General features: G+C 40.9%; 2 protein-coding genes and 2 non-coding genes across 6 annotated transcripts in view; 3 read left to right on the plus strand and 1 right to left on the minus strand.

Annotated features, from left to right (window-relative positions):
* Positions 1-2,662: 2,662 nt before the first annotated feature.
* LOC144517761 (uncharacterized) lies at positions 2,663-8,033 on the minus strand. The gene is made up of 4 exons (XM_078249881.1): positions 7,952-8,033; positions 6,209-6,924; positions 4,382-4,384; positions 2,663-3,959 (listed from the first exon to the last, which is right to left on the minus strand). The coding sequence occupies exons 2-4, from the start codon at positions 6,876-6,878 to the stop codon at positions 3,253-3,255; spliced, it is 1,380 nt and encodes a 459-aa protein (XP_078106007.1). The 5' UTR covers positions 6,879-6,924; positions 7,952-8,033; the 3' UTR covers positions 2,663-3,252.
* trnai-aau (transfer RNA isoleucine (anticodon AAU)) lies at positions 4,824-4,897 on the plus strand. Its single transcript has one exon. It is a non-coding gene; the product is annotated as a tRNA-Ile (tRNA).
* A 1,243-nt stretch (positions 8,034-9,276) lies between the features above and the next one.
* On the plus strand, positions 9,277-9,349 carry trnaf-gaa (transfer RNA phenylalanine (anticodon GAA)). Its single transcript has one exon. It is a non-coding gene; the product is annotated as a tRNA-Phe (tRNA).
* Positions 9,350-11,092: 1,743 nt separating this feature from the next.
* Positions 11,093-21,887, plus strand: part of cemip2 (cell migration inducing hyaluronidase 2) — a 38,732-nt gene continuing 27,937 nt past the window's right edge. The window contains exons 1-4 of one of the 3 annotated variants that reach the window (XM_078251529.1): positions 11,093-11,186; positions 14,371-14,722; positions 16,668-16,808; positions 16,937-17,504. In XM_078251529.1, coding sequence (XP_078107655.1) covers positions 14,389-14,722; positions 16,668-16,808; positions 16,937-17,504 — 1,043 coding nt within the window. In that variant the 5' untranslated portion in view covers positions 11,093-11,186; positions 14,371-14,388. The other 2 variants (XM_078251526.1, XM_078251527.1) reach the window with 2 other exon arrangements.

Genomic DNA, 21,887 nt, shown 5'->3' on the forward strand with positions numbered 1-21,887 from the left:
TTAAAGGTTTTGTGAGGACACCATAAGTGTGTACTCAGTATTCTATTAGATGATCTAACTGTTGCAGCAGATTTTGTTCTGAAGCCCAGAAATGCAGTGGTGGAATGTTACTACGTACATTTACTCAAGTACTGTACTTAAGTACAAATTTGAGGTACTTGTACTTTACTTGAGTCGTTTCTTTTCGTGCCACTTTCTACTTCTACTCTACTACAGAGAGAAATATTGTACTTTTTACTCCTCTACATTAATCTGAAAGCTTTAGTTACTAATTACTTTACAAATTAAGTTTTGCACACAAAACACATGATCGTAATACTTCTTCCACCACTGCAGAAATGACAAAGTAGTCACACAGCTCCCAGTTAATATGCACCACAAAAAATAAAATGCATGTTCTTATTGTTTTAAATTACATAATGAAGTTACATAATGAAGTTCTGTCTGGAACATATAAAGGACTTTGCTGTTCTGAAAGTGTGTGTGTTGTGTGTCTGCTGTCAACGAGTAATTAGTGTCAATTAATGTCAGCTGTGCGGCAGTGTCATCATGGCTCTGTGATCACCAAGTGGTTTTCTTTTGTGTTTCTTTGCCTTGCTTTTGTTGTCTAATATCTTTGTAGCTTTGTGTTCCTTGTGTCTGACGTGTCATTTATATTCTCTCCACATGTTGTGAGGCGTCATGAATGGTGAGGTCAGGAGTCCAAGTTCCTTAATGTACCCCACGCAGAGACCGAGAAACAAAACATTTTATAAATCTAATTCATTATTTATTGCATGATGTCTTTTTGATACTGCTAGGACTGAAATCCTTGTGGAGAGACACTGAATCCTCTTTTTATTTACTTATTCTTGAATTTTCTAAAAATACCAGAAATTTCTTGGGGGGAAACGTAGCTTCTATACAGTCCTGGCTGTAGGTTTTAAAAATGTGATAACATATTCATAAGTCAAAGTAGAAACCCTCATTTGCTATGATTTCTTTGTCAATTATTTGAAAAATTAGGGTAAATTACCAAAACATTCTGTATTCAATATTTTGAATAAAACTTAAATATATACAGGAATGTCTACCGAAAAAATGAGAATGCGTATGTATGGATGGATGGGTGGATGGATGCATTGACGGATGGATGGACAGATGCAGGGATGCATGAATGGATAGATGGATGGATGGATGAATGAACGGATGCTTGGATGCATGGATGGATAGATGGATGGATGGATGAATAAACGGATGCATGGATGAATGGTTGGATGATGGATGCATGGATGCATGGATGGATAGATGGATGGATGGATGAATAAACGGATGCATGGATGAATGGTTGGATGATGGATGCATGGATGCATGGATGCATGGATGCATGGATGAATGGTTGGATGATGGATGCATGGATGCATGGATGAATGGTTGTGTATATGAGCTGCCATTTTATCTTTGTTAATGATACTGAAGGTGATTAATTTAGCATTTTTTTCCATCGCTGTTTGTTGGATTCCTAGTGTATTTCACTTCCATGCTGTTGTTGTTTTTGTGTATATGTATGTTCTTTAGTTCTACACTTAACCACGTATCATTATGTTATTGAAGTAATTAAAAAAAAGCTTAAATCATGTGCAGAGTAAATGATGATGTGACAAAAGCAGGAACTGGAAACACAGTTTTCATCTGGTCTAAAACATCTTTGATTCATTGGGGAGTTGAAATCCTGTCGTGAGAGTTGAACATCTCCGCTCATCTGCCTCCTCAACCTCCACACCCTCACTTTCCACCACAAACTGCTTTGCCTTTCTACTTATGTCTACCTCTGTCTAATCCTTTCCTTCCAAGGAAACATAACCCTCTCACTTTTCGTGCAAGGAGCACATTATTCATATTTTAAAGGCATCTTCCTCCCGGGCTAAACTCTGGTGGGTTGATGCAGGGGACGCAAGTAGAGCCAAGAAAAACAGAGACAGCTGAGGTAGAGTACGCCGTCCTCAGGCTGAATATTTGTGGGAGGTAGAGGTAGCGTGCAGGGCACCACACAGGTTATGACAGTGTGCAGAGTAGAAACCTCAGCTATGAAAATGACTTACTGTACACGAAGTTATCCTCACAGTGAACTCAGGTTCAACTCACAGTCAGGTCGGTTACTAAACATTTTACCTTTAGAAGCTCTGATTATGAAAAGATATTGATGACTGGCCTTCTGATTCCCAATAATCACATAATCAAGAATCTTTGAGTGGTCGCTAAGACACCGCTTTACAACATAAGCCAAAAGCTTACCATGCAAGGTGCCAGCAGGAGTAGTAAACATTCACACGAATGAGCAATTTAGAGTTCAATATCCTGTCCAAAGACACCAGGGATCGAACCACCTACCTTCTGATTAGTTGATGACAGCTCCTCAACCATATTGTGATTATGCATGTCGGCACTAATATTCTAATATTCTTTGTGGAATCTATTAGTTTGAAATGCCTATGCATCGTATATCGGTTATTTACTTTCACCACAACTTTAATAGTGAAGATATTTTGTCATCCTTTTGCAAATGCATCACTATGAAATCATGCAGCATAGTGATGGGTTATGCACAGGCTAAAGTGGTCTCTTTCAGCTTTTCTGGGTCTTTTCTGTAAACAAGAAATCATATCCAGCTGGACATTATGGCTCTGATATCATAAGATTTATTGACTGGTTCTTTGGTTTTACATTATACAATGTTCAGGAAATCAAATCAATTCAGCAAATCAAACTCATGAGCGTTATCACATATTATTTCAAAATGGATTTTACAGAAAGTAACCAATGTCCACATTCAGGCTGAAATGAAGGCGTATTGCTCAATACAAAAAGATTGTCTCATCTTGATCGTGCATGCTAATCGGTCAATATTAGAATGGAATATAAGATAGATCATTATAGTGAACTTCAACGGCTCGTTTCAATACTTAAAGTCACACAAATGGACTTTGCAGATCCTATACAGAGATCCCTAAGATATGTGCAGCAGTATCAGGAAGGGAAAAGAAAGACACAGAGGAAGCAAAAGTAGAAATGTTGAGTCCTATTTCAAAAGTATGTATTTCACCCTGAGCTGTGGTTTTTTTCTGCAGTGATTATTTTCATAGTCGAATACTCTTGATTCTTTTTCTTTAGTTACTTTAGTTTTCCCTCCACCCCATTAGAAGGCCATACAGATGTGGATCCTTCGTTGCATCTGTTTCACAACAGCACCGTTTTTCAGGCCCTTACACCCTCTCAGACGCCAACTCGGCAGACATGCTTGGTCATGAGAGTGCAGATGTTTTGCCCACAGCCCCAACACCGTTGCTTGATGTGTGGAGAAGCCTGCTGGGTCTTTCTCTTACACAGTGAACACACATCCACAGCACCGCCATCTCCTGCATCGCCAGGATTCCTTAGACTGGTAGCTAGAAGCTGCTGAAGCTCTGACAGTACGGTGTCTGGTGCCTTTGCAATGCTTGTTACCTTCACTCTTTTGGGATCAAACACACAATCTTCCTCTAGGCCGCTGGGCACAGCTTTCATGCCACAATTGGGGGGCACCCAGGCAGTATCGTATCCCTGCGTGCTCCAGGTGTACTGCATAGGATGGTTGTCAATGTCAATGCGTTTGACACGGCCCACACGCACCCGTAACTCAAGGACCACACGGTTCGAAGGGTCATTTTTCAGTGGATAACGCTCCGCCTTTTTCTTATCACGGCTGACATACACGCCCTTACCCAGCATGCCACCTGGTGACTGCTGAAAGCCATTGGCAACGATGAGCCGTGCATTGGCAACGCTGGTGCCATGAAACATGGTGTAGACACCACTGTCTTTGGGCGTCTGGGACGCCTCCAGCTCCACACGAGGAGAGTCATCATCATAGGTCACCTCCCAGCCAAAGAAAGGCAGCGACATCTTGTTTTTAAAAGGGATGCTGTTCAGGACCAGCAGCTCTGTGAGATTAAATGCAAAAATGGCACCATTTTATAACAAATTCATGAGAGATTGAGAGTCACTTTCCATGACAGGTGACCCATGACCCATAATATTTAGTGTCCCAATTAGGATTATCAGCTATATTGCAGGTATACATTTTTTTATATATATACTTCACCACACACTGTATTTTGATAGCAGCGGCTACCAAAACTTGCCAATATAATTATAAACAGCAGAAACATGTCCGTCTATATAACATCTGTATGTCTTTCATCTATAGCCTACTTTAACAACATCTGTGACCCTATGTTAATAGGATGCAATTTTTCGTCTTTAGCTACAAGAGTTAACCCATGAAGGCTTAATGCTATTGTAGATAGTAATGTGGCGTAAGAAAAGGCTCTCAAGAATACCCTACTAACACAAGACAAACTACCACCTGAATGGAAGAATATCAGTTAGATTTGCAGAAAAACACCCAAATTCTTTTAAGCTAATTTACGTTTTTACGTGAGAATGTAGTTGGGACACTTCCAACATATGTCAGCCTTTGACGGTGAGTTAAACGACGGACTTTAACTGACTTCTACTGTAAGTATTGTAGCCTACTGGTTAGTTCTCTAAATCTAGCCTAATTGCCTATAATCTCTTTTAAATTTGTGATTTAACATTAACTAGTAGGCTTAAATTAACAAACCTTACCGTCAGTATGGAGTCGTTTTCGTTTCCTAAATCTCAATAACTTTCACTTTCCATTCAGTTGGCCTGCCGTAGATTTAAATCTTTGTGCCTTAACGATTTCGACTTTCCCTTTGCACACACAGAGAATAGATACATGTTGTCCTATTTATATGTATAACTTCGTCCATCGTTCCCACGGCCGGTTAGCTCAGTTGGTTAGAGCGTGGTGCTAATAACGCCAAGGTCGCGGGTTCGATCCCCGTACTGGCCACATTTTTTTTTTTTTTGTTAAGGGGTTGTCAATATAAATTCGTGGAAGATACCCTTCAAAGATACAGCTATTTCCCCTTGACATATAACTGAATTTAGGCTACATTATTACAGTTAATGTCAGCTGCATTAAGGTGGCAAGGGGGCAAAAGCTACTGCCCACACGGGTCTGCCAAAATCCCCAGTTCGAATGTGTAGGAATTGGTTTTGGTAATATGATTAATTGTAACTTCTTCTGGGAATATGTACTACTAAAACTGTCATGAGAAGAACATTGGGTGCTGCTTAAGTAACTGATATTGAGGCCCTGTCTAAATCTAGCTTAATCTGGGTGATAATGTGCAACTATATATACTAACTCGCTTATTTTAGTGATCCAGTGCAGATATCCAGGGACAGCAGCTCAGTATTTATCTTATCTCTGTTATTCTTGTTTTTATCTTTTATTCTTATTTATCTTGATATGTCCTTGACTCTAACTAATACCTGAATTTGTCATGTGATTCATTATCAGTGCTGATCTGCTAAGACACCTGAAATTCCAAAAGAGATAGTCTAGGTTTATTTCAGCTTATTGTAACAATGCCGTTACATTTTGTTACATTGCTCTGCCCTAGAAATCCAACTAAATAAGTTTGTGTCGTGTAAAGTGGAAAACTCACTTCAGACTGCGGCAGGCACGTGTGTCTCCCTGTCACACGCGAATAGGAAAATGAATACTGTCACACTTTGTACTGCCTGTTCAGTGTTTAACCACAAGTTTGACTGTGAACTTATTCTCTCATCTTTTGTTTCCACTTCTTTTTCGGGACTTGCAAAAATGTTTCATTCACCGCTTTTCTACTCTTCACCAACTTGAATTTTGTAACAGCAAAAGTATGAAATTATGAAGCTATGGCTTTATCTGAAGCCTGAAGTCATCGCTACTTCATGCACTTTTCTGAATGTCTTCACTAAATATGGAATCATATCAAACATAAAGACATTATGAGTCTGACAATGTAGCAATGGCATTTATTGGCTTTCCTGTCATTTCAGTCACATTTTATAATTTACATCACATAAAAAAACTGATGTCCACTGTCAGACATTAAAAAGTCATTTTTGTGATCATAATGCATGCTGATCAGAGAATACAACGTTAGTGTTGTAAAAATACGAGCTATGGTTTACTATAAACTGGTCTCAATTCATGAATGAGATTTTCACTTACAGAGATCCCCAAAACATGTCCAGAGTCCTGTTCCAAAATGATTACACCCTGAATTTAGACTTATTGTTATAATCTATATCTACTTCCCTCGCCCCTTTCAAGGTTTGGCTGGACAGAAATGCTTGGACATGAGAATGCAGATGTTTTGCCCACACTCCCAGCACTGTTGTTTAATGTGTGGAGCCCCCTGCTGGGTCTTCCTCTTACACAGTGAACACACATCTGCAGCAGCATCACCTCCTAATCCAGGTCTGCGGGATGTTTTTGATAGAAGCTGTTGAAGTTCCTTCTGTATATTGGTGTTTGGTGCCTTTGCTATGCCCACCACCTTCACTCTTTTAGGATCAAACACACAATCCTCCTCTAGGCCACTGGGCACAGCTTTGAGGCCACACTTGGGGGGCACCCAGGCAGTGTTGTAGCCGTGCGTGCTCCAGGTGAACTGCATAGGATGGTTGTCCTTGTCAATGCGCTTTACACGGCCGACACGCACGTGTAACTTGAAGACCACGCGGTCTGTTATGTTACTGTTTAATGGATAATGAGCCGCCTTTTTTATATTACGACTGACATACACGCCCCTTCCCAGCATGCCACCCGATGACTGTTTAAAGCCATTGGCAATGATGATCCGTGCGCTGGCAATGCTAGTCCCATGGTACATAGTGTAGACGCCCCGGTTTTGGGGTTTCTGGGACGGCTGCAGCTCCACACTAGCAAAAGAAGCACCATCGTCGACCACCTCCCAGCCAGAGAACTGCACTGACATCCTGATTTAGGAGGGTGTTGTTCAAGTCTGGCAAAGATCTGCAGTTCTATGAGAAATGAACACAGACATGTGGCATGTTATGAGCAATCAGGGTGTAACTTTTACTTAAAAGAGGCAAGTAAAAGCAATTGAACCATGTGGTTGGCTCAGACTTGTTCTGTCTTTAAATACACTGTAATTATTTTTATAACTTGTCTTAATGCCACTTTATATTTTATTTAAAGCACCCTGACTAGCCTTGTTGTTGAGAGGTCCTATGCAAATGTTCTATGCAAATTATTATAGGTTTTATTTATTATTTAGAGGGTCTATTTGTGTACACTGCTGGACCTGGGTACGGATGTTGTACTTTATGTCTTATCATATTTAAATGACAATAAACTAATCTAAATCTTAATCTGAAATGAACTTGCCTTGACTTGTGTCTTTTGTTGTTTCCTCATATCGGATTTAAGAGACCTTTTTGCTCATTGAGTCACCTGTGTTTGCTTCCTTGTCTGTTAATTTTGTACATGTTGCTTTATGGTCTCAGTAAAAGTTGCCAACTTGAATCTTGATGGCCTTGCTAGTTTCAGTGCACTCTTATTTGGTTTCATATTCCTTTATTAATCAGATTCAGCTTTACTTTAACATTATGGTTTGTGAACCACTGGCCTTCATGATAACTTATATAACCATAGTTGTAGTTGTGTGTGTCAGAAAGCAAGGTGATTTATTTATATAGCACAATTCAGAATTTTTTGTGCTTTACATAAGCATCAGCATACAAAGCGAATGACCATAGAAGCATAGAAGTGTAGGAATGACCATCTTTAAACATCCTCAGTGAAAGCAATGGCAAACAAAAAAAATGTTAAGCCTCGAAAAAAGAAAAGTAGCCTACATAACAATCAGATAAAACTCGGGGCTTTTTAGAACACAGGACGACTATACATTTTAACCTGTGTCAGCCTAAACACTCGACATGATCATATAGCCTACTGTATCATGACTGCTGTTGGTTATTGTAGTCCCTTCCTCTCTAAATCTAACAAAGTACAAAGCATTTAAACGTAAAAACATGAAAACCTTACCGTCAGTAAGATGTCGCTTTCTCTGTCAGCTCAGTAACTTTTACTTTCTGTTCATTAGGTTTCATTTACTGTTCTGATTACGTCACAACAGCAAAACTGTTTAGGTTAGAGCGTGGTGCCAAGGTCACGAGTTCGATCCCCGTACGGGCCAAAGAAATTTCACATTTATAACGTATGTCAAGGAAGGTGCTATGGAGGACGTAACATTACTTAAGTATTTATAAGTCAATAAAAGCATGGATGAATACAGAAATAAATCAATAAATGCTGAAATAACACACTGCTTTGCTATTGGCTGAGGCTGCGATCACATGGTCAATGTTGACCAAAGTTGAACTCAATGCAAATGTGCTTGCCTCTGGAAGCGAATGCTTTTTTCGCCCACTTACTTGACGATGTTAATTTGCATGCACGATTTATTGCCATGGAAATGGTAACCAAAATATTTCCTCAGGCTCAGTTGGTCCAGGGGGCTCCATAGACTTAATATTAACAGTCTATGGGGGCTCACTGAACTCCCCCCCCCCCAGTGTCCTTAGCCAAAAATGCATAGGGATTTAAATACCCATATATTTTTCAATAATTACACAGAACTAATAATGTATTGTGATGCCTTGCTCTATACTAATAAATGCAAAGGGTAAACTATTTTTTTTGACTGTGATCATTTTTTATAAAAAAAACCAACAGTCAATCTTTCTCAACGCCAATAAAATGGCGAGGTCAGTCTTTAGTAGCCTATAGTGGTGGGCGGATCGATCCTAATATCGATACCAACGTTTGTATTGATATTGATCAATACCAGTGTAACGAAATCGATACTTTAGTTTTAGTTTAGCTCCAGTATGCACTGTTATCTGATTGATACCAAATTTTGCAGTATCACCTAAGCAAATCACAGCTCTTTATTTTTCTTCCTGGCCTTTACAAGCAGATGCCTACTTTCCTTTGTGGTTTTCGAGTGGTAACTTTACGGTGAAACCTATGTGGTTTTGTCTGTATGAATTCAATTGAATTTTATTCTTATTAAAAAAAGGACTTTTGTTCATTTTAATAGCTGCCTTTTGCTTAGCTAAATATCACCACCTCAAGGCCAACGTTCACGTTACATCTTTGGTGTTAACATAACGTTAGCGCCTTCTTGTGGTGTACAAAGGACGAGCGGAGGCTCAAAGGACGAGCGGAGGCATTGAAGAACTAATGTTACACACTCAGTGTTGAAAGTTAAATATTCAAATTCAGAATAGTGTTTTTCTTTTAATGTTGCGTTTTCATGTAGAACGTATTTATATTTAACAGACAGTGTTCCGGAAATGTGTGGACAAGCCGAAATAGCTCAGTTGGGAGAGCGTTAGACTGAAGATCTAAAGGTCCCTGGTTCGATCCCGGGTTTCGGCAGAGGGATTCCTTTTTCTTTCCTCAAACAGAACTCAGAGGAACAACGTCAATGTTGACCATAGTGTCCATTGCTACCAGTTGAGTATCATTCAACACATTTATATTCTCAAACGGTAAATTACCATTAATCTCCTAATTCAATTTTTGAGGATAGGCTATATAGTGCAGATGCAGCTTCAGGCTAAAAATAATAAACCATTTTAAAACAGGGTGATCCCTTGACCAAACTTGCATCTCTGTCATGACATGGACATAAAAAGATCTTTAAATTATAAAACGGGTCCTGTCCGATTTTGTAACATCTTAAAATAGCTACAATTTAATCACATTAATTGACAAAAATATAATATAGTAAGGCTATATTTTAGTGAATATATGTGGAGTAGTCAGGTCACTTCAATTTATGACTAATTATAAACAGTCTCTCTCTTTTTCTGATTATTTTGTGAAACTTTTTTGCATGTGCATTTTTTCCTTGACGTATACGGTAAGGTACATAACGTATAGTATGTGTAGTTTTTATTCACCCTCTGTCTGAAATTATACGTTTCAGTGCATGTTTTTTTTAGCCCCCCCTCCTGAAAGTTTTTTATTCTTTCACAGTATTAATACATACTTGGCCTGCTTTGTACATACCTGATAGCCCAAGTTTTCCTAAAAAAAAAAAAAAAAGATGTCTATAACTTGATTGTGCATAACAGGGTTGAGGTTACACAAGCATTATTACACAAGGAGCAAACCAAATATCAAAGGTTTGTCCTCCTGTCTGGCTCCAACACGGGAAAAAATAAAATAAAAAGTCTTCGTTGTTACCAGCAGGCGGCAGTGTGGCCCGGCTCTGGGTCCCTCAAGTGCTTTAGGTGACCCATTCAGAGACTCCTCGGAAACCCCTTACTCTTTTCATAAAGCCTTGTCTCACTTTAAGAAACCTTAGGTTGGGAATAAAAATGCACAGGCCACATAATAAAACTTCAATGTTTGCTTTATCATATGAATAAACAAAACAAAAAACAGCTAGTTTGTGCTCTAGCTGCAGAATTACCAGTGTGCTTGTTTAGGAATATACTGTTTCTGTTACAGTGCTCTTGCACTTTACTGTCAATTTCACAGATCCCTGGCTATAAAGAGCTCACTCCAGTAGAAGCAAACCACTGTCAGACTGTCAGTCTGTAAATCACGATGTGGTAACATAACCATTTGCTCCATACTGTAGCATATTGTCCCAGGGCACCTCATCTAATTTCTGGCAACAGAGGAATGTAGTAGTATTGCTGGTGGTGTGCCCATTCTCAAAGTAGCCTACAAACTAACTCCTGCACCAAAGTCACATGTCCTTTAGAATTTAGTCATGCTGGTTTTATATAGAATTCAACATATATCATTTACGTAAAATGACAAGCTATAAAATACACTAGCCACCAGGCTAGTATGCTAATACAAAAATGATAGTAATGTTTCTATTAATACAACTACAACCTAAAACAGAACACATTTGGCTAGTAAATTGTGCTAATTTTGAACCCTGCTCACGACCATAGTATTTTTAAAATCCAGGTAAATGCCCGGTACTTACATTACTACTAGTATTACTACTACTACTACATCATTATCATCATCACCTTCATCATTACCATCACAATTTCTAACCGTTTTCATCAATCTCATGTGTCTCGGAGCTTCTGCTTTTTTTGTCCGATAGAATTTGAACGCATCACCACTTCCTCTTTCTGAAGCCGCGCCTGGTTTCCTCTCGGTGGGGCAGGGGGCTGACCGAGACCGACCGACCGACAGGCGGACGACAGCCCACCAGCAGAAAAAAACACCATGTGAAGGAAAAGTATGTAAGGGACACGAAAAGCAAACTTGCAAGGGTGAGAACATATTCATTCGTCTCACCATCCCCGGGTCAGCGTTTTTAACGGCTCGGCAGAGAGCGAATGGACAGAGCGGGAGAGGAGCTGGACAGTCTCACCAACGGTAACGTTAACTCACGAGCCCACCGTCTGTCCCAGCCGCTTACATTGTGTCTGTGTCTGTCTGTCAACCGTTGGGGGTGGTAGAGGATTCCCCGTGTTGAGGTGAGGGATGTTTTCTTGTGAAGAGGCTTCTCGTGAGGGTTAATAAGCCAGTAAAACGTGACAATTACTGCATGTTGTGTGTCCAAGCTAATGTTTAAAAGTTGTATGCAGTGTGAAGCTGTTGCTAACGGTAACGTTACGTGTCCCATCCGCAATTTACCTTTACTGGCAAAGTGGAGAAAAGCCCCCTGTAATGAAAACGAAAATCTTTTTAACATTTCTAAGTTAACCTAACGTTAACGTTACATGTTATTCTTTAGGGTTATCCTTCGTGGTGAAATGTCGGTGATAAATTACCAAAACATAGCTATAGTAACGTTAGTCTTTCTTTATTGTGAAAAAAAGGTGGTTTGGAAAGAGTCACTTCGACCCAAACAAGCCCATAAATCAACATAAGTCATTAAGTATAAGTAATGAAATCTGACCCTTTAACACGCCTTATTTGACATCCGTATTAGTCAATGCGAGCCAATTCACTCACTATACTAATGCTATACAGTAGGTGTTGTAATAGTGAGGTAAGCTGTAAGAGTTGTGAGAGCTCTGTTTAAGCTTATAGTTTTGGAAACACGTGGCTTACACGTTTTTTACACTGCCAATTTCGATTTCCAAAGTACAGGATGATTTTACAGCTGATGAATGTGTGAGGGTCTGTCCCGCTTTGACTCCAGTGTTTCCCCAAAACATCTGTTTGATATTTCAGTTCAGTAGCTCTGAAATCAGGAAAATATGAGAGTGAGGGAGGCAATGAGTGGGTCCCTGGTTAATAGGAAATAAATGAGGTCCAAGAGCAGCTGTGATTAGTGTATTTTCAAGAAGTTTAATAGTCCCAAGGTGAGTAATAGAGATGTTCCGATACGATACCAGTATCGGCATCGGCTCCGATACTGCCTAAAGCGCTGGTATCGGTATCGGGAAGTACTGGAGTTTATGCACCGATCCGATACCACGTAATAAAGCCCTAAAGAAAAAATACGTTCGTTTATTTATGTTCTTTTTCCGTTATAACTGACTGCAGAATAAAAGAAAGTTCTGTGGCATTCATGTTTCACAAAGAGTTTAACCTGAGCCAGACCGACAACAAAGATAGAAATAATATCACATCCATACAGGGATAGTAGTATACAGCTGTTATACATCATATCATCCATACAGGGATAGTAGTATACAGCTGTTATACATCATATCATCCATACAGGGATAGTAGTATACAGCTGTTATACATCATATCATCCATACAGGGATAGTAGTATACAGCTGTTATACATCATATCATCCATACAGGGATAGTAGTATACAGTTCCTAAAACATAATAAAATATATGACCCACTGGTATCGGATCGGTACTCAGTATCGGCCGATACGCAAGTTCAGGTATCGGAATCGGTATCGGGAAGCAAAAAATGGTATCGGACCATCTCTAGTGAGTAAGTCCACAAGCCTTTATGCTCTAATATGTCAGTTAGTAGCAGGACCAAGTTAGCTATTTTCATGGTGAGGAATGTGAACAAAAACACAAGACTGATTGGGATCATCCCATCACAGGGCTCCCACTGAGTCCGTCTGATGCAGGGCACAGACCGCGAGAATATGGACATCTAAAATAAAGTGTAATCAGTATGCCTTTCTTGATGACATGCCGGGAGAATTATCAGCTAAAGTCCTCCCGAATAATTGGTCCAGAGACACTGTAACGGGATGGTTCAGGTTGAAGTGGGTGGAACAGCTGCTGTCGGGCCTAGCTTATATTGTGGCCTACATACAGTAAATGACTGAGCCCTTGTCAGGCAGCCCTTCACTGTACATTGCTTTGTTAATGAGTTGAAGAGGTTTTTTGTGCTGTGGGGCTAAAATGATGACTAATTAGCTTGGCAGGACAATGATCAGTTGTGTGTGTATCTGTGGATTGGCACCGGAGTGTGTGTGTGTGTGTGTGTGTGTGTGTGTGTGTGTGTGTGTGTGTGTGTGTGTGTGTGTGTGTGTGTGTGAGGCACTGATACACACATTGGAATGATTTAAAGTCTCAGAGTCGTCACTTTGGTTCAAGGAGCCTGTTTTGGACAATTGTTGCAGTTTTGCACTTTAACAACCTCTTAAAAAAAGATGGGGTCATTCATCAAGTCATGTGGCCAGAATCTGACTTGTGAAAGCTTGAACTTGCTGACTTTTGTTTATGAAGACCTATAGAAGCAGGCTGTGGTACAGGATGTTAAAGAAAAGTGTCATTGAAGCCTTTTTTCTGCAGTGTCATTTTACCTTTACACCTGTGTGTGTGATGTGTGTGGTGTGTGTGGTGTGTGTGGGGTGTGTGTGTGGTGTCCATGGCTTCAGATCACTTTGTGCTACCTCCTCCAGTTGTGTGAAATAAAGTGAGCGCAGACCCGAGCTGGCGCACTCTCCTCCTTCTCTACTGTAATTGGTGCCATCTGTTTTGGCTGTGTTAACGTACTCTTAGGAATGTTGCGATCCATTATTCAAAACCTCCTGCGTCGCTGTGGACAAGAGCAGCCAATGTCACTCTGACTGCTCCGTTGACTGGTTTTGAGTAAAAGATTTCCCCAGAATCAGTCCTCTTTCTTCCTTCACCTCCTACTGTTTTACTCTCATTTTATGACCTCTTTTAGTGTCTTCTTCTTCCTCCTTCTTGACCTCTTCTGTCTGATCTTTTTTTATGCACTCCTTTTTGTTTTAGCCTTAATACTTGCTACGTATGCTTACAATGTATGCTCTAAACTGTGCGTTTTGAAATAATTGTGCTGACAACAATCAAATGACTTCAGTTTGAAATGAATGTTTGCCATCATACATTTAGTTTTTTTTAGTTGATACAACATTGAATGTGAATCAAGTAGATTTGTACTCTGCAGTTTGCAGTCTTTGACAGTACCCCCCAAAAAAAAAACATCCTCAGAGAATCCACATTGTCATTTTTCTTCTCTCAGGTAGCAGACACATATACCATGCCGACGAGTGATGGCCCCAGCCGCTTCCCGGTCTTTGTGGCTCCGCCCCACGGAAACCACCAGAGGTCTCCAGGTTATGTCCCTGGTCGGGTGGCTCCAGTCCGCTCGCCACCGCCTGCCAAAGCTCCACCGCCTCCACCGATGAAACCTCACGGCCCCCCGCCAGAGCGACCAGCTGCTTTCAACCTGTCAGAGGAGAACCAGCGTAGGGAGCGTGCCCAGAGCCTCCAGCAAAGGAAGAACACAGTTATCTGTTTTGGAGTGTCGATGGGGGCTTTCTTCCTCACCCTCATCCTCGTCCTTAGTCTCACAGGTGGAGATGTGTTAGACGGTCAGTATTACAAATTACTAATTGAAACGTTTTTTTTTTAAATATATCCATTTATGTGACTTTATGTAACGTCTTCAAGAATTTCTAGCAAGTCCAGTTGCCTTTGGTTATTACAGAGATCTCTTTACGTAACCCATTGTTTCTCAATTTGCTGCGCATGTTTGCTGCTACCAACTGTGTTATTAGGGATGGAGCGGTTTAAGTGAAAATCTGAATCGTTTGGTCTGCTAGTCACGGTTCGGGGCATGTAGCCTATGTATGTATTTTTTGGTTTATTTTAGCCTCATAGATTTCTGTTAAAAAAGGATTGTGCGGGAAGAAAAACGTCAAATAAAGTTATTGGGTGAAACCGCAGTTGGCACGGATGAGGTGCAGAGTGCAGCTGTCCGTCTCTTTAAACATGCTCTCCATGCAGATTCAGACAGGACAATAACATAACCAAAACATTTGGGAGGGGTTAGAGCGAAAGATATGTACTCGGGTCGGATGCGGGGGTTTCAGAATATGATTAAAGTAACGCTACCTGAGCCGCGCTATAATATCGCAGACATTTCAGCAACACAGTAAATCCCGAAACAGTCTTTTTCTTGCAGAGAAAAATTTTAATAAATAAATTATATAAAATTAAAAAATTGGTACTGTTTTGAAACAGTGTACGGAGTGTGTTTGGGTCATGTTGCACTTGTTTGTTTTATTGTGTGTTAAAATGTGTTTTAATTTTTTAATAACACAGTGGCTTCTGATAAGAAAAACATCCAGCCATATTCCTTTCATTGTATTTAAAATACTTTAGTGTTTACTGGAGAAGTAATACAGAACTGAGAACTGACATGTTATATGCTGCTTCACTTTATGTTAAAGCCTCTGAACACAGGTGATTTCCGTTATTGTGGCTGATTAGACCTCTGCTCAGGTTAAAGGTGAGCTGGAGCTTATGCTGCGTTCCAGGCAACCCGTAACCCGTGTTTTCACAACCTTCTACCGGTGAAAGTGCCCTGGAGCGTCAGTCAAACCCGTAAATTACTACCCGTGAACTCGTACCAGATCGTTGTACTCCCAGTTACAGTTTTTGATGTCACACACACATGAACAACAGTGGCGACCTCTGTTGATGCTGTACAGACGCCGGTGATTAACGGTGAGAAATAGAAATAAATAGACAACAAATAGGCAACGTAAAGTAATTCCGCACATTGTAATCAAAACAATACACATACGATTGTGTACTACTACAGGTTATGTTTATTAAATGAAGCCCAAAATATATCGCCGACTAGAAATCGCTAGTATCAGCTAGCGCTAGCTAACGTCAACATTAGGTAGCCGCTAGCTAGAAGGGTTTGTCGTGACTTTGCCTGGAACGCTACCAAGTCGTGAGACGTGACTTGAAGTCGTAACTTACGGGCTAAAAACTGTGTCTGAAACGCAGGGCACGATGGGAATTTATAAGGTCACAAATCTTTTCTACCAATAAGAATGAAACAACAGGTGCAACAAAGCTAACAAGAGACTCAGGAAGATGTCAATCAATCAGCCTATACACACCCACACAGTCCTGGAAGGAGGGCTAGTCAGACAGCGTAACTGTGTGTGGGTGTTCAGTCTTTAACGGCCTTAGTCTACAATGTGGACTTTTTTATCTTAAAATAACAAAGCTTTTTTTTTTTTCTTTGCACGTATTGGGAAACATATCGTTTCTCAAAGATTTCACAACGAAGAAGTGTTTATGTTTTTTATATTCTTAGCCAGAGGCAAACAGTACAGTACTCCTCTGTACCAAAAACGTCGAATGAAACCAAAAACCGGTCCTTGATCCCAAAACCGTGATATGAACCGAACCGTGAGTTTTGTGTACCGTTCCACCCCTAATCTCTGTATATTTTTTGGACATCCTAATGAAAAGTATCAGGTTCTGAAGTTTGTCACTGATTGGTCATGTGTGCAGAGAATTGTCCGGACCACAACTCATCCCTGAGTAGCTGGAACCCAGGCCACCAACCAGAGAAGGATGTTGTTGTCAGGAGGGGACATTTGTTTCGATTGGATGCTTCCGCTACCTTCCATACCTTAACCATCCAGTCAGGAGGTAAGCACATCAACGTGCATGTCAAGTAGCATTTTCAGTTGTAACATTGATGGATTCACGTGTGTCACATGTGTCGATGCTAAACTACAGCACAAAATAACTCGTGTTTTTCCTCTGCCTCTTCGCAGGGAAGGTGGTTTTTGCAGACAACGCTGACGGCTCCAAAAACATAACCTTGAGAACACGGCACATCCTTATAGAAGATGGTGGAGCCCTTCACATCGGTGGGCCCAAATGTCGCTACCGCTCTCGCGCCACCATTGCCCTTGTGGGTCGCTCTGACGACAAGGCAGTCCCTGAAGTGCCTGGCATGGGGCGCAAATTCATAGGCGTCGCGGCCGGCGGGACTCTGGAGCTACATGGCACCGAGAGAGTTTCCTGGACCCTTCTGACCCGAAGTGTCCCGGCCACCGGTCTGGCAACAGCCGGTCATGCCTTCGAGCGGAACTTCAGCAGAGGCATCAACTTGCGTGTGGTGGACCAGGACACAGCTGCTGTGCTGTTGTCTGAACGCTACGACACACACGACTCTCGTAATGACAGTCGGCGGCTTACCCAGCTGCTGGGGACCCTGCCGGCCGGCCGCATTGTCACTCTGGCTGTAGGAGACTCGGCTGTCAAAAACCTTTTGGACGAAACCAAGAAGGCCATTGAAGAGAAGCTCGGCAGCAGCTTTGTCAATGATCTCCAATACAGGTAAATCATGCAAATTTATGAATATGGAAAATAAGGGCTGGGGCATTATATAGATGTTATATAGAAATCGACATATGAGGCTAGATATCGTCTTACGTTTTGGATAGTTTTGGAAGTGTTGTCTCTTCCTGGTTTTGAAGGCTTGCATTACAGTAAAGTAATGTAATTTTCTGAACTTACCAGACTGTTCTAGCTGTTCTATATTTGCCTTTACCCACTTAATCATTGTATCCACATCACTGTTGGTCATTTATTACAAATCTCATTGTGTAAATATTTTGTGAAAGCACCCATATTCAACCCTACAATATCGCCGCGATATTGATATCAATGTATTTGGTCAAAAATATTACGATATTTGATTTTCTCCATATCGCCCAGCTCTATGGGAAGTGTTGTACAGACTTGTAAATGATTTATTTTCCAAATCAAATAATGACAATACACATGGATTGTTTGTTGATGTCACCTTGGCGAGTGGGTCTGTTGTCAACTGCAACTGTAAGAACATGTGCGTGGGTGGGTTTGTTTCTCAGCTGTGTTGGAGAATGTGCCAGCTCTTGGAGAGTTTGTGTTGGTTCCCCAATGTGTGTTGTCAGGGCCGGTATTTAGGAGTGTTTTGTTTATTCTTGGTCTCCTGGGGCTGATAAAGACCGTTAATGTGTTTGTGTTTAACCACTGAAGTAAGACCTCTCACTTACTTGGACTGACATTTTGTTCAAGGTCCATCCTTCTTGGAAATGTCTCTTTTCGTTTTTCTTTCTTTTCATCTAAGAAGTTGCCTTGAATGCTTCCTAGTTATTCATCATCCTGTTTCCCCTGTGTTTCTGCTATATAATGCTCTGCCAGAAAAGGAAGCGCGTACAGGATAATGGGGTTACGGTCAGAGAGTTTCCTGGATTGTGCAAAATGTGGTGACTCAGGCGATTTTCTTTTCCGTCGTGCAAAAGGACAGATACTGCAAGTTTGAGTGTCGTCCTGTCCACGTGCCCTAATGCTTTCTTTAAGCTCATAAAGTGAGATAATTGGATTTTAACTTCACATGACATTGGATCTTCTGTTACTGCCACTCACACACAATATGGACACATGTGAGAGTTTTTATTTCATTGGAAAGTCCAAGTGCTGCAGCATTTCACTCCGAGTTATTTGTAGCTCGGCGTGGTTTGGTTTTCGGTTGACTGAAAAGCCAAGTGCTACGCCAGATTCTCCAGTGTCACATTTCGCCTTTGGGGGTGGGTGCCAAGTCCTCAAACAAATCCAATTAAATGGATCAGACGATAGAGCCCCGTTATGTTCAGATGTGTGTGTGTGTGTGTGTGTGTGTGTGTGTGTGTGTGTGTGTACCAATAAGTTAACAGTGTGCACTCTTTTCTAATCCTCTCACCATGTATTGGATTTTTGTCCTTAGCTTTCTGAGGAAACATGTAGCTCACATTTATGAGAGAGCATGCAGTTTAATGTCTCATTAAAGTCGCAAAATGTTAGGCTGACTGACTTTGGGCTCAACGAGTCGGGTGGTAAGGCATCTGACCTATAGGATTGGGCGTAATGATGAAGTGTAGATCAGTTGTGTTGCAGACCAATACCAGGGAATGTAGCTGGAACACAATTGTGCCTGTTTTTTGTTATTTTGCACATCATATCATCCATACAGGAACACACCGAACAGACTCGAGTCACCGACCTCGCCAGACTGTCCGACGGCCGATTATCGGCTTGGTGTGTCAGCGCCTTTAGGTGCATCAACCACCCTTCCTCCTGATACATGAATGCGTTGGTTCTTGCCTCGTGCCTGTTGACCCCTCTTTAATCTTTGTCTCAGGAGAGCATTCACACACGTTCATGCTGGTGGTCTGTAGTAGGGCTGGACGATTAATCAAAAATGTATCAGCATCGAAATTCTGAAGCTGTTAACGACGTATTTTTCCCATGACGATAATTTCAATAATTTTTATAAAAATAAAATGTGACTTTTTTTCACAAGACATCTTCATTTCAAGCAATGTGTGCTTTCACTTCAATTTGATACATTTTCAATAAATAGCCATAATAGTTCCCACTTTGTGTGTTTCCTTCAGTTATTTTAAAATAACAAAAATAAGCACTTTTGAATTTGAATACTTCAATATTTGAGCCTATTTACAGTACAAACCTTGCCAATGTACTAAAATTATCGTTCATTTATCGTTATCGAGGTAAAATGTGCAATTAATCGGGATTTTGATTTTAGGTCACATCGTGCAGCCATAGTCTGTAGTGAATTCACCTCTTGCCTCCACGCAATTGCTATTTCCGGGGAAAACAACGAGGTTGTTAAAAATGCTGGTAAGCATCAAATCCGAATACTTCATTGATCCCCTCGGGGAATAATCAAGGATGTAGCAAAAGGAAACGGTGAAACATCCACTCTTTATGAACACAGACAGCCACACACTGGGGCTGTAATGACAGTAGATCCCTCCCAGATGGATCCTGTTTGTGTATCAGTGGAGTGTGCAGTGAGACTGCGTAGGGGCTCTTTCATCTACAAGAAGAGATGTTTAGGTTGTGATTATGCTAGTGGAAGCAATTATTATGAGCAGAGACAGATATTAAAACAAAGGTGTGTTGGAGTTTATGGCATCACAACTGCTGTTTGTATTCAGAAAGACCTTTTGTAGGTAAAAAGTAATGTTTTAAGAATTAAGATTCGGAACTACACTTCATTGTTTTAGGTCATATACGCCCTCAAAAGCACGCCCAATCCCTTTAGCCATCCACACCCTCAAGCTCCTCCGCTCAAATGATTTTGGCCTCTCTTTCTTATAATCATTGTAATCGAATTTTTCAAAAATACATTTCTTGACATTCCTGTTTTATAAGATAGTGTGCAATGAAGTGAGATGGGAGGATTTGGAGCAAAAGTAAAAAGTTGGATTGGAATGAAGTTTGGGATGTGGCAGGTACGCCCATTATTCCTCTGAGCTGTACAAACAACCTTCCTGAAATCCTCTGTCCTCAATGCAATAATCTCTTGACTTTCCTGACATCCTTCCTTTAGTTCTCTACCTCTCATTGTCTTTTTATTATTACTTGACATTCACTCTGATATTGAGTTACCTCCTGCTATCCTGCAGCCTGCTACAGGCTCATCACAGGCATTCTTCAGGGCATTACACTAGTGAAAAGTGTAAACTCTTTTTCAGATACCCCGCACAAGTCTAGCGTCTGTTATCATCTGTAGTAGGATGTAGGATTTTGTAGGTAGGATTTTGTGTGTGTGTGATCGACGCATCTTCAGCCTGACGCCTGACACACAGACACATACAGAGAAACTTCATTATGCACTTTAGGTCACACCCTTTTATCTGACTAGCTGTCACATCTGTAAGATATTAAATAAACCAGATTTTTTTTGTCCTGTTGACATTTTCTCTGAGACTGGTCCACTGAGGCTTGATTTATGGTTCTGCGGAGGCTCCACGCAGAGCTTTCGCCGTAGCCTACGCAGGTGGCCTGATGTTTATACTTGTGCGTTGGTGTGTGCGTCGAGCCGGCATATGTGTGTGTGTGTGTGTGTGTGTGTGGGGGGAGTGGGTGATAGAGCGAGGGAGAAAGTGAGAGAGTGACTGCAATTAGCTTCGGAGCGACTATCGACTCTAGAGTCATAGATGAGAGATACAAAGTGTCTCCCCTGTTGCTTTCTGACCACGGCGGGAGATCTGTAGCAGGAAGAGTTAACCCTCTCCTTGGTTTCATGTTGTTTATGAAGAATAAGAACCAGGAAATGAGTCGGGGGAAATGAAACGCTGCCAAGCCACGGCCGGGTGACGTGCGTCACCGCGACATGTAGTTAAATTTTTCCAGAGTTGCACGTCAGGCTACGGCGTAGGGTCCAGCGTAGGTTCGTGTCTCCACACACCTACGTACGTAGCCACGGCGTAGATTTTTACACAGAAGCATAAATCACACTTGAGTCTGATGCTACCTCTAGCTACTGCAGATACCATCACATTTCAGTGGCTTAACACCCTGGTTAGGGTCATCTGTCACAAATAATGGGTCATGTTTGGTGCAACGTTATATTCTCAGTAATAGCATTTGACATAAAACTAAAAGATTGTGATTAAATAGGCTATATGAATTACCATTAATTTCTCAGCGAGTCTGTAAAAGGATTAAAACACTGTTATTTGCGATTGTGTTTGAGCATTAGTGTGAGCCAGGTTTAAGATGAAACAAGTAGGTAGGTAGATAGATAGATAGATAGATAGATAGATAGATACTTTATTGATCCCCAAGGGGAAATTCAAGGTCCCAGTAGCTTAAAGTCATCACACACAACATACACATACATCATAAACAGGATGATAAAATAACAAATCCACATGAATAATATGG

Source organism: Sander vitreus, chromosome 5 (genome assembly GCF_031162955.1).
Source record: "Sander vitreus isolate 19-12246 chromosome 5, sanVit1, whole genome shotgun sequence".
In the NCBI taxonomy this organism is placed as follows: Eukaryota; Metazoa; Chordata; class Actinopteri; order Perciformes; family Percidae; genus Sander; species Sander vitreus.

Bases quoted from the DNA above. Each gene is read 5' to 3' on its own strand.
- LOC144517761 (XM_078249881.1), bottom strand. From the start codon at position 6,878: ATGTCAGTGCAGTTCTCTGGCTGGGAGGTGGTCGACGATGGTGCTTCT.